The sequence below is a fragment of the Triticum dicoccoides genome, chromosome 6B (assembly GCF_002162155.2).
Source record: "Triticum dicoccoides isolate Atlit2015 ecotype Zavitan chromosome 6B, WEW_v2.0, whole genome shotgun sequence".
Lineage (NCBI taxonomy): Eukaryota > Viridiplantae > Streptophyta > Magnoliopsida > Poales > Poaceae > Triticum > Triticum dicoccoides.
Genome location: NC_041391.1, coordinates 722,810,546 through 722,827,423, shown reverse-complemented (window position 1 = coordinate 722,827,423; position 16,878 = coordinate 722,810,546). Strand labels below are relative to the sequence as shown.

Sequence of the window (16,878 nt, the reverse complement as noted above, 5' to 3'; positions counted from 1 at the left end):
TCTAGGATGTTTTTTTTTTTGGAATCTTCTAGGATTTTGTTTTAGCAACAGGAAAAAGAAGTCGGCCGATTGTAAGCGAAAAACAAGGATTGCATTTTGAACAAACAAAATCAAAGTTGAAGGTTGCAATATAGAAGAAAAAATAGGGGACAAAAACCAGGAGCTAAATTGGTGTTGGTCTCATTTAGTGGCCTAGTGGGTGGGTGCTTAAGTGACGGTGTCCATATGTGTTTATGTTTAGCAGACAGGCATAAACAAGAGACATGGTAGCAACAATTAGTGAGAAAACACACATAGGAATCGACGATGATGCTGAGTAGATTGAGCACCGAAAGTAAAGTAAAGCAAGACACAAAAGGAAGGGCCCAACGCACGACTTCCCCCCCTCGTCTTTTCCTCTCAAATTCTTTTCTTTTGGGGTGTGGTCTCATGCTGATGCTGCTTTACGCCACCATTACATGTACTAGTATCAATCATCGTTGGTAGTTTAGCGTACTATTATGATTGTATAATTGTAATGTACTAGTGTGGAGAATCGAGCTTTATTTGATTTGTATGCCTATAAAGTCAAAAGGCGTCCCCACAACATTCCATTCCACTCCATTCCATTATGCTGGCTGCACATGGTAAAGTTTGCCGGGCATCCGAAAAACGCTCAGTGAGAGAGGGTCGAGGCATGAGATTAAGACCCGAGCCGCCACCCAGTCTTCTTCCCCCTTCGCCACCGCTAGGGTGTGTCTTCGGCAACGGCGGCAAGGAGGTAGTTGATCATGGTGCCCACTGGCGGAGCTATGTATTAGCAAAATTGGCCATGGCCCGCCCGACCTATAGGAAATGTAGCGGAGACTGACAGTAAATTTGGCCACGAGAATAAAAAGAACGGGCTTTACTTTTCTGTAAGGGTGTGTTTGTAAGGACATGCGATAGTTAATGTACTGACTTGCTGGGACCCCTTTAAGAATGTTTTTGTTAGTTTTTTTGTCAATCAAATGATCTTCTCCTTGTGAAGAAAGAAAGAAAGAAAGAAAGAAAGAAAGAAAGAAAGGATCTTTAGCAGAATTTGTTACTACTACTAGACAGTAGCAATGAGAAAAAGGAAATTGAAAAAGCAGAAGCTGAATATTTTTTGGATGGGATGGGGATGGGGATGGGTTGGACTCCGGCGTCTCCCCCCTTTCTTCTCCACTCCGCCAACAGTGTCTTGTCCATCTATCTAAGAAAAAGCAGCGAAAAGAATCCAAATTTATCTATCGATCAGCCGTCGCTCTCCCCCACCTCCCTCTGCTCTGCTCTGCTTTGCTTTCCCCCACTGCCTCTGCTTTTGCTCTTCACTGCTGCTACACCTCACCATTAATCCCTTCCCCCACCCCAAATCCAATTCCATGGATCGGCCGATCTAGGGTTTGCTTCACCCTCCGGGTCCGGCCCAAGCAGAGCCAAGCCAAGCAACAACTGGCCCCAAGCCAAAGGTGAAAAAGCAAGCAACCGGCGGCTACTCCCTCCCCATTTTCACTCCACCGCCCCACCAAACCCCTACTCCGAGCGACCTAGCTAGCGAAAGCTCCTTCCTTTTCCTTCCTTCCTCCAGGCCGTCCGGCGGGCGGGATGGCCTCCTCCTCCGGGAGGCGGCCGGGCGCGGGTCCAGGCGGCGGGGAGCACTCCTCCTCGGGCGCGGCGGCGACCCCGGCGTCTGGCGGCAGGAGGATCCTGCGGACGCAGACGGCGGGGAACCTGGGCGAGTCCATATTCGACAGTGAGGTGGTGCCCTCGTCGCTGGTCGAGATCGCCCCCATCCTCCGTGTCGCCAACGAGGTGGAGGCCAGCAACCCCAGGGTCGCCTACCTATGTAAGCAACCACATTCATCCATCCTTCCTCTGCTTGTTAATTACTGTTACCAAAGCAGGCACCAAAGCAGAGCAGAGCAGATCCTCTTCTTCTCTCTTTGTTAATTATTTACTACTCACTGCTCATGTATTCTATTATGACCAAGTCTGTTGCCTGCGTATTATATATTCTTCATGCTGGAGTACAAGGCTAGTCACTCTGTTAATTTATTCCAAGTGTCCATAATTCCCTTTCTAGCAGCTCTCTTGTCTCACCCATAACAACAATTTTACTACTATGTCTCTTGCCTGCTAGCTAGGCCGCTTCTACTACTAGTCCACTTTGTTACTTGTGTGTATTCTATTACCTTGTACTACCTGTATTACTGAAAGTACTAATGCCTTGTTGCCACTGACAGTCTATCAAGTTTATTAACTCCAACTCAAGTCGGCATAATTCCCTACCTAGTATGTCTCCTGGGTATTAGCTAGGTCCCTTTTACTACTACACCTAGTTACTTGTGTGTATCCTATTACTTACTAGTTAGTAGTACATGTGTACTAGTACTCTATTATATTCTTCTTCCTCAACTACTACAACACTAATACTAGTAGTGGTGCCTTGTTGCCAGTGACAGTCTATCGAGGTCATTAACTCCAACTCAAGTGCCCATAATTCTCCAGATGCTGTATGGACTGCTAACTGTTTTCTTATCTCAGCCACACAATTGACTCTGTCTGTTGCCTGCTAGGTCGATTCTACGCCTTCGAGAAGGCCCATCGCCTCGACCCCACCTCCAGCGGCCGCGGTGTCCGCCAGTTCAAGACCGCGCTCCTCCAGAGGCTCGAAAGGGTACGTACACCACATTTAAACTTGCAGCATATTTGATTACATTCCGTTTCTGCTCCTTCCTGCGCCGTCTTCTATTTATAGCTTCCAAATCATACCATATTAAGTGCACACAGAGGCTACCACTAGTCATTTGTTTTACCTCAGCAGCAAAATTAATTGTACGACATCCAACGTATATATGCCATATTAAGTGCTTGACTCCCTTGCCATGTACGCGCTTCCTCCCTCAGGAAAACGACCCCACGTTGAAGGGAAGGGTTAAGCAGAGCGATGCCCGCGAAATGCAGAGTTTCTACCAGCACTACTACAAGAAGTACATCCAGGCGCTCCAGAATGCCGCCGATAAAGCTGACCGGTCAGAGCAACCAACCCATCCTCTTTTCTAATATAATGCTGCTGGCTCACTCATCTATGGCTTGCCTGATGCCTGCTCTGCTTTTCTGTTTGCTCAGTGCCCAGCTGACAAAGGCGTATCAGACTGCGGCTGTCCTGTTCGAGGTCCTAAAGGCCGTCAATGTCTCACAGAAAATCGAAGTCGATCAGGCGGTAAGCTCTAGTACAAGACATTTGCAGCCTTCTCTCTTCTTTTGTTTGTTTGACACAATGAACCTGTTAATGTTTCCTCACAGGAAAAAAAAACCACCGCTACTGTTTTTATCGAGGAAAAAAGAAGTTGGTTTCACCTCCCTGCTGTGATTGTTGATTGTTGCAGATTTTGGAGACGCACAACCAAGTCGAGGAGAAGAAGAAGCTCTATCTTCCTTACAATATCCTCCCGCTCGACCCTGACAGTGCTGCTAATCAGGCTATTATGCGATATCCTGAGGTTCCCATCTATCCTGAATTCCTGATTACCATCCCGAATTTACTACGAGCTTATCATACTCTGGCGACATGTCGAGATGATTACACTAGGGCTTATGCGCTGCTTCCCGTTCTTACATGTAGATCCAAGCCTCTTTTCACGCTCTTCGTAACACCAGGGGTCTGCCATGGCCCAAGGACCATGAAAAGAAGGATGACGCGGATCTTCTTGAGTGGCTTCAGGCACTGTTTGGGTTTCAGGTTATGACAACATGGCTACTGCCTACCTTCTGTTTTCATATATTATTTCTCGCGAGACTTTTGCTTTCATGTCAAACATATTTGTACCGGTGATGATTTCATTTGTGAGCTCTGATACATCAATGCTCTCTAACTCCAACAACCACTCTGCAGAAAGATAACGTGTCCAATCAACGAGAACATCTCATACTCTTGCTTGCCAACGTGCATATAAGGGAGATGTCCAAACCTGACCAACAATCAAAGGTACTGCATTTCCCGACATGCATTCATGTGAGGTGTGCGCACATACATGGATCCCTGAGTAGTAATGCCATTTACTTGTTTCTTTTCTGGTGAAACTTTCAGTTAGACGACCATGCGCTAGATATAGTAATGAAGAAGCTCTTCAAGAACTACAAAAGATGGTGCAAATACCTTGGCCGCAAAAGCAGCTTATGGTATGATGTTCAATCTTCACTGGAAAATTTGGAAGTTAACCATGATTATTTCATTTAATTAATTCAAGCCTGCAATCATAAGCTCTTCATAGTCGCTTGGTCCACTAATTAATTGATCGTTATGTTTCTAGGCTGCCGACAATTCAACAAGAAGTACAACAGCGGAAGCTTCTCTATATGGGCCTTTATCTGCTCATATGGGGAGAGGCAGCTAACTTGCGATTTATGCCAGAGTGTCTTTGCTACATCTACCATCATGTATGGTCAATTCCTTTCTTCATCAAATTAAACACATGATCTACTTACTGAGCTGGCAAACTGGGTCTTGAACTCTTAGTTCAAAGTCGTAATGTGATTTTCTGGTCGCAACAAAAACAACGCAAATGATACTATGCTATTCGGGTATGTCTGGATAGTTGCCAAAAATGTACCCTACCAGTTTTTATGTAGGTGACCGAAAGTTTCAATTGTTTGGTATGCCAATGACCTTTCGTACACTAGTACATTTTTCTTGCCAACATTAGCCAACTCATGGGCAGGCAAAACCATGGCAAATGTTTTGGTAGGGCAAGCTTGGGCTGAAACCAAACACCCTTTTATCTTTTCTGACTTGATCCTTCTCAAATCTAGTGGCATCTTCTGAGGAGTCATGAGTCACATTCTGTTCACTTCTGTTGTCTAGAAAGTATATGTTGGGCATGAGTTACCTTAGGCATGAGGACTTACCTGCACAAGTGATTGATTGGCTTGGGGCATTGCTGTATTTTTAGGCCATAGCTCTTGTGATGAGATGATTCTTGGCAAGTGATGGTCGTGTTTTGTTGTTGTTCCACCGCAGATGGCTTTTGAATTGTATGGCATGTTGGCTGGAAATGTGAGCCCAACAACTGGTGAAAATGTTAAACCAGCCTATGGTGGTGCCGAAGAAGCCTTCCTGAAGAAAGTTGTGACCCCAATTTACAAAATCATAGAGATGGTATATTTCTTTATTTCCATTCTCATGTTTTAATTCCAAGCACAACTAACTTATGTCCTTTGGTTTTTTTACACAGGAAGCTGATAGGAGCAAGACCATGAAATCAAAACACTCACATTGGAGGAATTATGATGATCTCAATGAGTACTTTTGGTAAGTACAACATAATATGTTATCTTCCTTGTAATTCCCCGAGCCAGTTTTGGAGGACACCCATGCAATTAATTTACTTTCTTACAGGTCAAGAGATTGTTTTCGGTTAGGATGGCCTATGAGGGCTGATGCTGATTTTTTCAAGACTCCACATTTTGTTCTCAATACCCGTGATCAGACGAATGGAGTAAGTCCATTTTGCTTGCTTATGTGTTCGTAGTGTTCAGGCTAGTGTGGAGGAAAACAAACTTAAGTTAAGGTGGTTTATGTATTTGCCTGGCAACAAAGCCAAATAAACTTTGCAGTTTAAGTCTTCTTCATACAGTCTCTTTTGGTATTGATATTTGTTGTTCTGCTACAGGAGCACAGACCAGCTGGTAATGACCATTGGATGGGAAAAGTCAACTTTGTTGAAATACGGTCATTTTGGCACATCTTCCGTAGCTTTGACAGGATGTGGAGCTTCTTAATTTTATCCTTACAGGTTAATTGCGATTTCCCACCTTCGTGTTGCTCTTCTTATTTCGACTACACTTTTTGGATGTTTTCTGTTTACTTGAGATGAACCTTTTTATGTTGGTTTTCTCGTTCACTCAGGCCATGGTCATAGTTGCTTGGAATGGTGGCACGCCAGGTGACATCTTTGATGCAGGAGTGTTCAAACAAGTTTTGAGCATATTTATAACTGCTGCAGTAATGAAAATGGGCCAAGGTATGTTGACAACACCCCCCTTCCTATCCTAATATTACTGTATGCATGTTGGTTGTTCTTTTTGTACACCCTAGGCAATGTTTATCATTGCCTCATTGGTTAGGCTTACTAAATATGTTTTAATGCAGCAATTCTGGACATTGTCTTGAGCTGGAAAGCAAGAACAAGCATGTCTCTTGCTGTTAAACTCCGGTACATCTTGAAATTACTATCAGGAGCTGCATGGGTTGTAATTTTACCAGTTACTTACGCGTACACCTCAGACAATCCTACTGGACTCAATAGAACAATCAAAAGCTGGTTCGGTGACGGCCGGAACCAGCCATCGTTATACATCTTGGCGGTTGTGGTATATTTGTCACCAAATATGCTGGCGGCTACGTTATTCATTTTTCCTGTCCTGAGGAGATTTCTTGAGAAGTCAAATCTTAAAGTTGTAGCCCTCATAATGTGGTGGTCACAGGTAATTTTGCTTTGGCAGTTTTATTCAAGCTGTTGATTCTTGATACCTTGTTTATACATACTAAGATGTAAAACATTGTACAGCCTCGCTTATTCGTTGGCAGAGGAATGCATGAAGGCGCATTCTCGCTTTTCAAGTATGTTTGCCCGTCTAAGCGTTTGTTATTCTTTATGAATTACCATTGCACGCGCTCTTTCTGACCATTGTTGTTCTTCTAGGTATACAATGTTCTGGGTCATTCTTTTGGCCACAAAATTGGTAGTGAGCTTCTACGTGGAGGTATTATTCTTAACTGATTTCACCACCATTTTGCTAGACATGAAATCTGAGTGTATTTCTGCATTCTTAGTGGAATATGTGAGATGTTTGGGCAATTTTATAGACCTAAGATTTACATTATAGCACTGACAGTTAAAGTAGATCACCATAACTGAAATTTAACTTGCCAGAGTGCCACACATATATTTGAAAGCGGAAATTGCAATGTTGGTGAACTTGAGACATTTAAATCTCCATAAGTAACGTACCTAGGAGGTCAAAACTATGCATGTCCAAGAGCAACATGAGTTAAATAAGTGAATGGATGTTTAGGTCCCGGTATTTTCAGAGGTGATTCATCTCCTATATATGTTGTATAATTTTGCATCAAACTATTGCTAGCCATTTCAACGGAACTTTTGTCCCATTAATGTCTTGAGGGCTAGTAATAGAAACCTACGACATTCCCCACTACTCATTAGTACACTTCTGCTGGTAAAAGGTTATCGAGTGAATTTTCCTAGCTGTTTCATTTGGTTATTATAAAATCATAATTTGGTTGCTCATCTTGTCATATGCCTGATCTGCAGATCAGGCCACTCGTGCAACCAACAAAAGATATAATGAAGGTGCCAATAACAACATTTCAGTGGCACGAGTTCTTCCCACATGGTCGGTCTCTCTCTCTTTCTCTCTCTAACCTGGTTGAGCTCGAACATGTTCTTATGTTTGGTTTTATCTGCAGCAAAGAACAACATCGGTGTTGTCATTGCACTTTGGGCTCCTATCATTCTTGTACGCCTTCTATCTTGATTTCCTTGTGTAGAACAGAAGTTGTTCATCCGATTTTGACTTGACTTGGTTTAATGGTTCAGGTCTATTTCATGGACACCCAAATATGGTATGCAATTTTCTCAACATTAGTTGGTGGTATCTATGGGGCATGTCGTCGTCTTGGTGAGGTTAGTAAAGCCGACCAATATTTTACTTAGCTAGTCCGTTTATGTCTGGGTCAGTACATGAAATTGTTCTTTAATTAAACACTGTCAAAACTTCCAATTTTTTGTGAACCTTGCTTAATTACTCAATATTTCTAGATGATTCTACTCCTTCGAATAAAGTTACTTACAGAGTATACTGTTGGTTTCACTAAATCAGATACGGACCTTAGGAATGTTAAGGTCTCGCTTCGAGTCTTTGCCAAAGGCTTTCAATGATCACTTGATTCCAAATGACTCAAAGAGGAGAGGATTCCGCTCCGCTTTCTCCAGCAAACCTTATAAGGTGGGGATTTCTTGATTCTCACATCTTATCTGAGGCCACATTAGGCGTGGATCCCTGCTATGATAGAGCATCTATGTATTTTCTTTTATCTAACCCGCTTAAGTTACTTTAGAAACCTGAGGATGGCAAAGAAGAAGACAAAATAGCTGCAAGATTTGCTCAGATATGGAATCTAATTATCACAAGCTTCCGCCAGGAAGACTTGATAGATAACAGGTGCGGCATCTGACATCTATTCTTACATATCGACCGTCTTTCTTTTGCTTCCTGCTGATCTGTTGTTTGTTGCGTTTCGGTCAGGGAGAAGGACTTGTTACTTGTTCCATACTGCAAGGATCGTGAAATGGATATGATCCAGTGGCCACCATTCCTGCTTGCTAGCAAGGTGCATATTCTCATTCAACTTCTGCTTGTTCTGGTGGAATGAGGCGTTGTTTCATTTTATTTTATCAACTGCATTTCAGATCCCAATAGCATTGGATATGGCAGCGGACAGTGGAGGAAAAGACCGTGATCTAAAGAAAAGGATGGATTCTGATCCATATTTTACTTATGCCATCAAGGAATGCTATGCTTCATTCAAAAACGTGATATATGCTGTAGTGGTTGGTCCACGGGAGCGCGAGTATGTTCTACATTCTCCTCACTTCTTTAAAAGCACCAAGTCTTGATTGTTTCTATTCTCAACACACTTCATGATGTATATATTTCACTTTCAGTGTCATCCAAAAGATTTTTAAAGTGGTGGATGATCTCGTAGCAGCTGATACTCTGATAAAGGATCTGCACATGAGTAACTTACCTACCCTGAGCAAGAAGTTTATTGAGCTGCTTGTGATACTGGTATAGAATTAGTCATCGATCATGGTCCGGGTCATGTTGAATGAATGTGTATACCACCTAATTCTTCTTATTCTTTCCATGCAGCAAAAGAATAACAAAGAAGATCTGGGTCAGGTCATCATTTTGTTCCAGGATATGCTCGAGGTGGTTACAAGGGATATAATGGAAGACCAACTCACCGAGTGAGAGACCTAACTATCATTCATTCTACTGTAGAAACTAGCAGAATTAATGGTCTTTTCCCACTCAGTGGGAAATCACATGCTTCAGATTCTTGCTTGTTGTGTTGTCTTTCGTTACTTCTTATATGTATTGCCATCTCTTGATCAGGCTACTGGAACCGGTACATGGTGGAAATAACAGAAAACACGAAGGGATTACACCACTTGATCAACAGGAACAGGAACAGTTGTTCACTAAAGCCGTTGAATTTGAATTTCCTGTCAAGGCATCAGATGCCTGGAAGGAAAAGGTTATATCTCAGATTTGTTTATTTATCGTTGTTTCAAGTAGTAGGGACATGTATATATGAAATAAAGATGAGCTTCTAAGACTGTTGCTCATGTTCTTTGCTTCAGATAAAAAGGCTTCACCTTCTGCTCACAGTGAAGGAGTCTGCTATGGATGTTCCTACAAACCTGGATGCTAGAAGGAGGATATCTTTCTTTGCTAATTCTCTCTTTATGGACATGCCAAAAGCTCCAAAAGTGCGCAATATGCTGCCCTTCTCGTAAGTTTTTCTTCCCTCTAGAATTATGTATATGATGTATTCTGTTCTATGTTTGAATCATCATGTACTGGATTAGCTTCCTTGTGTATTTTATGGGTAACCAATCATCATTCCCTCCATGGAGTTTTGCTTCTTTGCCTTCATATATGTAAATATTCACACTTCAGTTACTTGCTAAACAAAATGCATGCACCGTTATGCTAGTATGGCTCAACGTAGAACTGCATCTCATGTAGAACTGCACCGGTAAGAATGATATCCTAATGAACAGTTGGCTTGTTGCTTCTTTACGGGGCAACTTGTGTACTGCAGTGTCTTGACTCCCTATTACAAAGAAGACGTCCTTTTCTCCTCACAAGCGCTCGAGGAAGAGAACGAGGATGGGGTTTCTATCCTTTTTTACCTGCAAAAAATCTACCCAGGTACATCCCATCTATCGAGTCGGCATATCCTAGTAACTCCAGTCCCTGTACATCAAACTCATGTTTGACTCTCCTTGCAGATGAATGGAAAAACTTTCTTGAAAGGGTGGACTGCAAGAATGAAGAGGAACTCCGTGAGACTGAACAAACGGAAGATGAGCTTCGCCTTTGGGCATCATATAGGGGCCAAACTTTGACGAGAACTGGTATCCCCCTTTGCCTCTTCTGTCATATGCACTGTACTTCTCCAAAAAAAATAAAATGCATTGGTATCGTGTTCTGTATTTTTTTTCCTTCAGTAATGCTTTGCTTGCTCAATCTTACAGTAAGAGGGATGATGTACTACCGACAAGCTTTGGTGCTTCAGTCCTGTCTTGACATGGCCCCAGAGAATGGTATTTCTATGCGACTGAGCCTGTTTGTTTCCTGATTGTGATTCGGAACACAGTATGATGTATGAACTAATTTGCCTGCTTTCCTCAGATCTCATGGAAGGCTTCAGGGCTGCAGATATACTATCTGAGGAGTCGCACTTATTGACTCAGTCGAAAGCTGTAGCCGACATGAAGTTTACATACGTTGTATCATGCCAGTCATATGGTATCCAGAAACGTTCTGGTGATCCACGTGCACAGGATATTCTGAGACTCATGACTACGTAAGTCTTTCTTTATTCAAGAATATAGTGTTCTATAGAGGGTATCCAGAAACGTAAGTCTTTCTTTATTTGTCAGTTATCCATCACTTCGGGTTGCCTATATTGACGAAGTCGAGGAGACAAGCAAAGAGGGGGAGGCAAGTAAAGATAGGAGCAAGAAGATAGAGAAGGTTTACTACTCGGCGTTGGTGAAGGCAGCAGTAACTAAGCCTGATGATCCTGGCCAGAAACTTGATCAGGTACTGTGAAATGGTTTTAATTCAGTGTTGATTATGTTTTAGCCTTTAGTTGCCTGCAAAACTTGTTTGTCTTTAGTGGATAATCTGTTGATGTGTGATGCTTAATACAGAATTGCATCCAAACAAAGTTAGTTTTTCTACTTTTGGATCCTGGATCTGAATTTCATAGCAGATGTCACACGGGGTATATAACAACCTATATATGTTAGGCAGCTGGAGATGCATTAATGAGACTAATCATGGGGCAATATGTTGAGAAAAAAGAATGTGGTATGTGGAAGAAATGATCCACAGAAATCGAGCTTCTATATTTTAATTTCTATCCTGTTTGATTATTATTCTTCAAGCATGCATAGACACAATAATCATCCATATATTTGAAACAGGTGCATTTCGTGATCTCACCTGTGCTGATTCGATATAAACTTGCTTACCTTGTGTCATTTTGTTGTGTAATAGGACATTTACAGGATAAAACTTCCAGGGAATGCAATGTTGGGTGAAGGGAAACCAGAAAATCAGAACCATGCGATCATTTTTACTCGAGGTGAAGGCCTGCAAACCATAGACATGAATCAGGTATGCGTCATTTGTGCTTCTTGTGCTGCTAGGACTAGGATTTTTGGGCCATTTAGTTATGTCGTGATGCCATGACAGGAGCATTATATGGAGGAGACATTGAAAATGAGAAACCTGTTGCAAGAGTTTACCAAGAAACATGATGGTGTGAGGTATCCAACAATACTTGGTGTAAGAGAACATATATTCACTGGCAGGTATATACATGTCGTTTCTGACTGCCTCCTTCCCCCTTCAATTTGTGATTAATGTGTGACTTCATCGTACAATGTTGCTATTTGCTTGGATAAGTTACTCATATTGTTATGATTGCTTTTGCAGTGTTTCTTCGCTTGCGTGGTTCATGTCAAACCAAGAGACAAGTTTTGTGACCATTGGACAACGTGTACTTGCCAATCCTTTAAGGTAAATCATCTTGACTGAATCACAATGTAGTTCCTCTCATTTCAGTTACTCACTTTCTATATGTTTCTTTCTACAACTTGTCCTTAATTCTGCAAGTAACAAGTAGCACTCCTTTTTTTGGCTCATTTGGTTGAGTTGTCTTATTGGTTTTGTTTCTGTCTGTTTGTCTTACTCTTTCTTTGAAGAAATTTAAAGAATGTTCGTTTCTGATTTCTTTTCCTGGACATTCTCACGTGCAGGGTTCGATTTCATTATGGACATCCTGATATCTTTGATCGACTTTTCCATCTCACAAGGGGTGGTGTAAGCAAAGCATCTAAGATTATCAATCTTAGTGAGGACATATTTGCTGGTATGCATGCGGTCAACATTTTGCCGTTGCTGTGTGTGGTTCTTGAAGATGTTGTTATGCTAATCAATACCTGTCTCTTTGCGACAGGATTCAATTCAACACTGCGTGAAGGAAACGTTACACATCATGAATACATGCAAGTTGGCAAGGGAAGAGATGTTGGTCTCAACCAGATTTCACTATTCGAGGCAAAAATTGCATATGGTAATGGCGAACAGACACTGAGCCGTGACATCTACCGACTTGGGCATCGTTTTGATTTCTTCAGAATGTTGTCCTGCTACTATACTACCATTGGCTTCTACTTCAGCACAATGGTACTGATGTCTTTGCCCTGCTGGACTTTTCAGCTTTCTGTGTTGGCTTGTTAATCCTAGCCTAACCTCTGGTTTTTCTGTTATCTTTTCAGATCACTGTATGGACCGTATATGTGTTCCTCTACGGGCGTTTGTATCTTGTCCTCAGTGGCCTCGATGAAGGACTAGCCACTGGAAGAAGGTTTATACACAATGACCCTCTCCAAGTCGCTCTCGCTTCGCAATCGTTTGTTCAGCTTGGCTTCTTGATGGCACTCCCTATGATGATGGAGATCGGTCTGGAGAGAGGGTTCAGGACAGCATTGAGCGACTTTGTGCTCATGCAGCTTCAGTTAGCGTCCGTCTTCTTCACATTCTCCCTCGGAACCAAGACTCACTACTACGGAAAGACGCTGCTCCATGGAGGAGCCGAGTACAGGGCCACCGGGCGCGGATTCGTGGTGTTCCACGCCAAGTTCGCCGAGAACTACCGCCTCTACTCGCGCAGCCATTTCGTCAAGGGCATTGAGCTGATGATCCTGCTTATCGTGTTTGAGATCTTCGGGCAGTCGTACCGCGGAGCCATCGCGTACATCTTCATCACCTTCTCCATGTGGTTCATGGTTGTCACCTGGCTCTTTGCGCCGTTCCTGTTCAACCCTTCTGGGTTCGAGTGGCAGAAGATTGTGGACGACTGGACCGACTGGAACAAGTGGATCAGCAACCGCGGGGGTATCGGTGTTTCGCCGGACAAGAGCTGGGAGTCATGGTGGGAGAAAGAGCACGAGCCCCTCAAATACTCCGGGAAGCGTGGCACCGTTCTTGAGATAGTGCTGGCCGTGCGCTTCTTCATCTACCAGTATGGGCTTGTTTACCATCTCAACATAACCAAACACACCAAGAGCGTCCTGGTAACTTATTTGCTTGATCTTATTATCCTGATGATGCCTACAGTCTCTCGTATTTACTAGTAAGCGTACTAACTAATGAATGCGCTGTCTTTCCAGGTGTATTGCTTGTCATGGGTTGTCATCTTCTTCATTTTGCTGGTGATGAAGGTGAGCACTAACTAGTGTCCTGGCCATTTAACTGCAGTCTTTTCAATTGTGATACGGCAGAGATTAGGCCGGGCCATTGCTTGTCTTCTTGTGCTACAACAGACATTAGGGTGTCTTCTTGTGCGAACTTGGCTGTTGACTGACTGTTTACGCACGCACGCAGGCTGTGTCGGTCGGTCGACGGAAATTCAGCGCGGAGTTCCAGCTCGTGTTCCGGCTGCTCAAGGGGCTCATCTTCATCGTCTTCATCTCCACCATCGTGATCCTGATCGTGATCCCCCACATGACGATCCAGGACATATTCGTCTGCATCCTCGCGTTCATGCCGACAGGATGGGGCCTGCTCCTGGTAATTCTCTTTCTTTTATTTTCTTCATGTATCCTTCCTGCTATGAGGTGATTCAAACAAACATTCTAACGAATGTATGGTGGTTTGGTCGGTTGCAGGTGGCTCAGGCGCTGAAGCCGGCGATCATGAGCGTGGGGCTGTGGGGGTCGATCCGTGCGCTGGCTCGTGGGTACGAGATCATCATGGGGCTGCTGCTCTTCACCCCGATCGCGTTCCTGGCGTGGTTCCCGTTCGTGTCGGAGTTCCAGACCCGGATGCTCTTCAACCAGGCCTTCAGCCGTGGGCTGCAGATCTCGAGGATCCTGGGCGGGCACAAGAAGGACCGGGCGGCGCGGAGCAAGGATGATAGGTAGATAGATTGCTGTAGTAGCTAGTAAGGTAGATGGTGGTGATGGCATGCATGCTGGATGGTTGTAGTGGTTGTGGTTTGTCACTAGTATGTAGCAACCCTGGTTGTTTTGTGGTATCCTACTTTGTAGTGTGGATTGAAGGATGGGATTGATTGCCTGCTTGCTTGCTGTAGAATGTAGTGAACAAGAAATCCATGTGGATGCATGGTATGGTTTGTAGTAGTAGTAGTAGAGGGAGGAGGCATGCATGGTATCTACTACACTGACCTGATATTGGTGATTAGTAATTATAACTGTCTCTGGTGCCTGCTTGTGTGGTTTCTCCATGTAAAAAGAAGGATGTGTAATTTATTTTTTTGGCTAGTGTCTTCTTCTCTAAGTGCTCCCTCTGTCCGGAAATACTTGTCACCAAATGCATAAAAGAGGATGTATCTAGACATATTTTAGTTTAGTTCGAGATACATCGTCTTTTATCCATTTTGATGACAAGTATTTTCGGACGGAGGGAGTAGCTTCTATCGTTGAACTCTTTCTTCCCCCTCTCGCAAGGCGACTAGGGCGTAGCCTTCCTCTCCTTAATTTCTGCTAGCGAGGCTTGCCTTTGCTTGCTGCTCTGGCGGTGGTGGTGTGGATGGAAATCCTAGTGCCTCTATTCTAGCTAGTACATACTCTCTCCGTTCCAAAATAGATGATCCAACTTTATATTAAGTTAGTACAAAGTTGAGTCATCTATTTTGGAACGGAGGGAGTAGGTTACAACTAGCAAAAGGGTTGTGTGTTGCAATGCAAACAAAAAAAATCATAATCTTCAATGGCCAGGCCATATTTTACTGCACCACAGGGATACACTATCATTCTCAATTTTTTTAAAATCATGAACATTTTTTAAATTCGTGAACACTTCTATAAATTTTTGAACATTTTATAAAATGAGAATAATTTTTGAATTTATGAACATTTGCACATTTTTCTCAAATTTCTGAACATTTTTTAAAACAATTTTACTGAATCGGCGAACATTTCTAGAATCAATGAACATTTGTTTGGAAATAGGTGGAACAAATTATGAAATTCATGAGCATTTTTCTGGACTTAAAGAATTTTTGAAATGCATGATCTTTTTTGAACCAGAGAACATCTTATGATTGAATAAACTAGTGTATTGTAAGTTACGAACATTTTTGAATTTTTAGGATATTTTTCCATTCATGAACACTTTTTGAATTGCCGAAATTTTGTTCAATTTCATTAACATTTTCCAACAAATGAACATTTTTAAAAATCCTGAATATATTTTCATTTCCCGAACAGGTTTTTCAAATTTTTGATCATTTTTTGAATCCACAATCATTTTATGATTTATTAAACATTTTATTAAAAACAAAATCCTTTTTTGTTAATTTTTGGAACTTTTTTATTTACCAAATTATTTAAAGTAGAATAAAATAAAAACAGAAAAGAAAAAGGAAATTAAAAATTGAATTTAAAAAACAGGCCGCCCGGACATGGGCTAGCCGAAACAGACACGCCGCGCCTTCTCCTGGCGTGCAGAGCGCAGTATAGGAGGCCCATACTGCATGGGCCGGCCCATTCTGGGGATTGCTCTGTGTGAAACGTTTTTAATCACTTACCGGTGGCATTGATGGGTAATATTTTATAACTTTGGAGGTAATTTCCGTGACGTATTGCTAGAAACAACAACCCTTTATTAAGTATGGATTTCAGTCCTTGTAGGTGCGGCGTCTGGGTGGATGGTGGTGCTTCATCTTTTATTTGTTTTTTCGGGCTACGATCCTCCTTGAGTTCATTCAACGGGATGGATTTGGGGATCTTTGTCATAGATTCTTGCCACCTCATCTGGGTGGTGAGGTTAGGGTTTTTTGATGTGCGTACACAACGACAAGATTTGGTACCAGTTGGTTCTTTGGATTCATTCAAGGGTTCAACAGCGACAACTACGGTTTTGTGATGCAGGTTTACAAGGGCACGTGCACGAAGAGAACTTCCTGGATGCCATCGACACGGTTAGGCACTTAGGTTGGCTCGAGAGTGGCGACGTTGGTGGTCGCTGGGTAGTCCAGTGACCTCGATGTAAATTTTATTATGTTTTGGATACTTCATCATACTTTTGGCAAACCTTTATAATGGAGATTTGGGTGCTTATATTTATTTTTGTTCTTACAAAATGGAAAGAAGTTATTAGCCAGCAAGCCAGCAAAATCTTAGTAAAAGATTTGTTGTTTTATTTATTGAAGGAAATAAATGCCCCAAACAAAACAAAATAAAAATGGAAACAAGTTATTATTACCCAGCAAATCCTTAGCCTCCGTTCAAACCCACCAAAACTCCCTCCTTTAATTCCCTTCCCTTCCGACAAGCAGCACCCAGCCGAGAGTGCCAGCCGGCGGCGACCGGCGGCCAGCCCATGGGCATGGAGTCGCACACCTGGCACCAGTTCTTCTCCATCCTCGCCTGGATCATCGCCGACGCCGACCTGGCCGGCCGCAGGCTCGACCATGCGGCGGACGAGCTGGAGGGGGCCGTGGACCACCACGCCGCCAACAACGCC

At 42.9% G+C, this 16,878-nt stretch overlaps 1 protein-coding gene across 1 annotated transcript; it reads left to right on the top strand.

The window, feature by feature from the left end:
- Positions 1-1,245: 1,245 nt before the first annotated feature.
- On the top strand, positions 1,246-14,672 carry LOC119325864 (callose synthase 3-like). The gene is made up of 42 exons (XM_037599583.1): positions 1,246-1,846; positions 2,577-2,677; positions 2,908-3,032; positions 3,130-3,223; positions 3,390-3,503; positions 3,626-3,742; positions 3,896-3,988; positions 4,091-4,182; positions 4,314-4,440; positions 5,021-5,158; positions 5,235-5,311; positions 5,399-5,498; positions 5,673-5,795; positions 5,909-6,023; positions 6,152-6,486; positions 6,570-6,622; positions 6,705-6,765; positions 7,335-7,416; positions 7,490-7,539; positions 7,620-7,706; positions 7,903-8,028; positions 8,141-8,244; positions 8,329-8,413; positions 8,493-8,653; positions 8,748-8,871; positions 8,956-9,053; positions 9,202-9,343; positions 9,450-9,601; positions 9,914-10,023; positions 10,104-10,229; positions 10,350-10,418; positions 10,507-10,681; positions 10,758-10,920; positions 11,380-11,499; positions 11,578-11,696; positions 11,821-11,904; positions 12,144-12,256; positions 12,344-12,573; positions 12,666-13,463; positions 13,560-13,610; positions 13,774-13,959; positions 14,058-14,672. The coding sequence occupies exons 1-42, from the start codon at positions 1,606-1,608 to the stop codon at positions 14,310-14,312; spliced, it is 5,916 nt and encodes a 1,971-aa protein (XP_037455480.1). The 5' UTR covers positions 1,246-1,605; the 3' UTR covers positions 14,313-14,672.
- Positions 14,673-16,878: the final 2,206 nt, after the last annotated feature.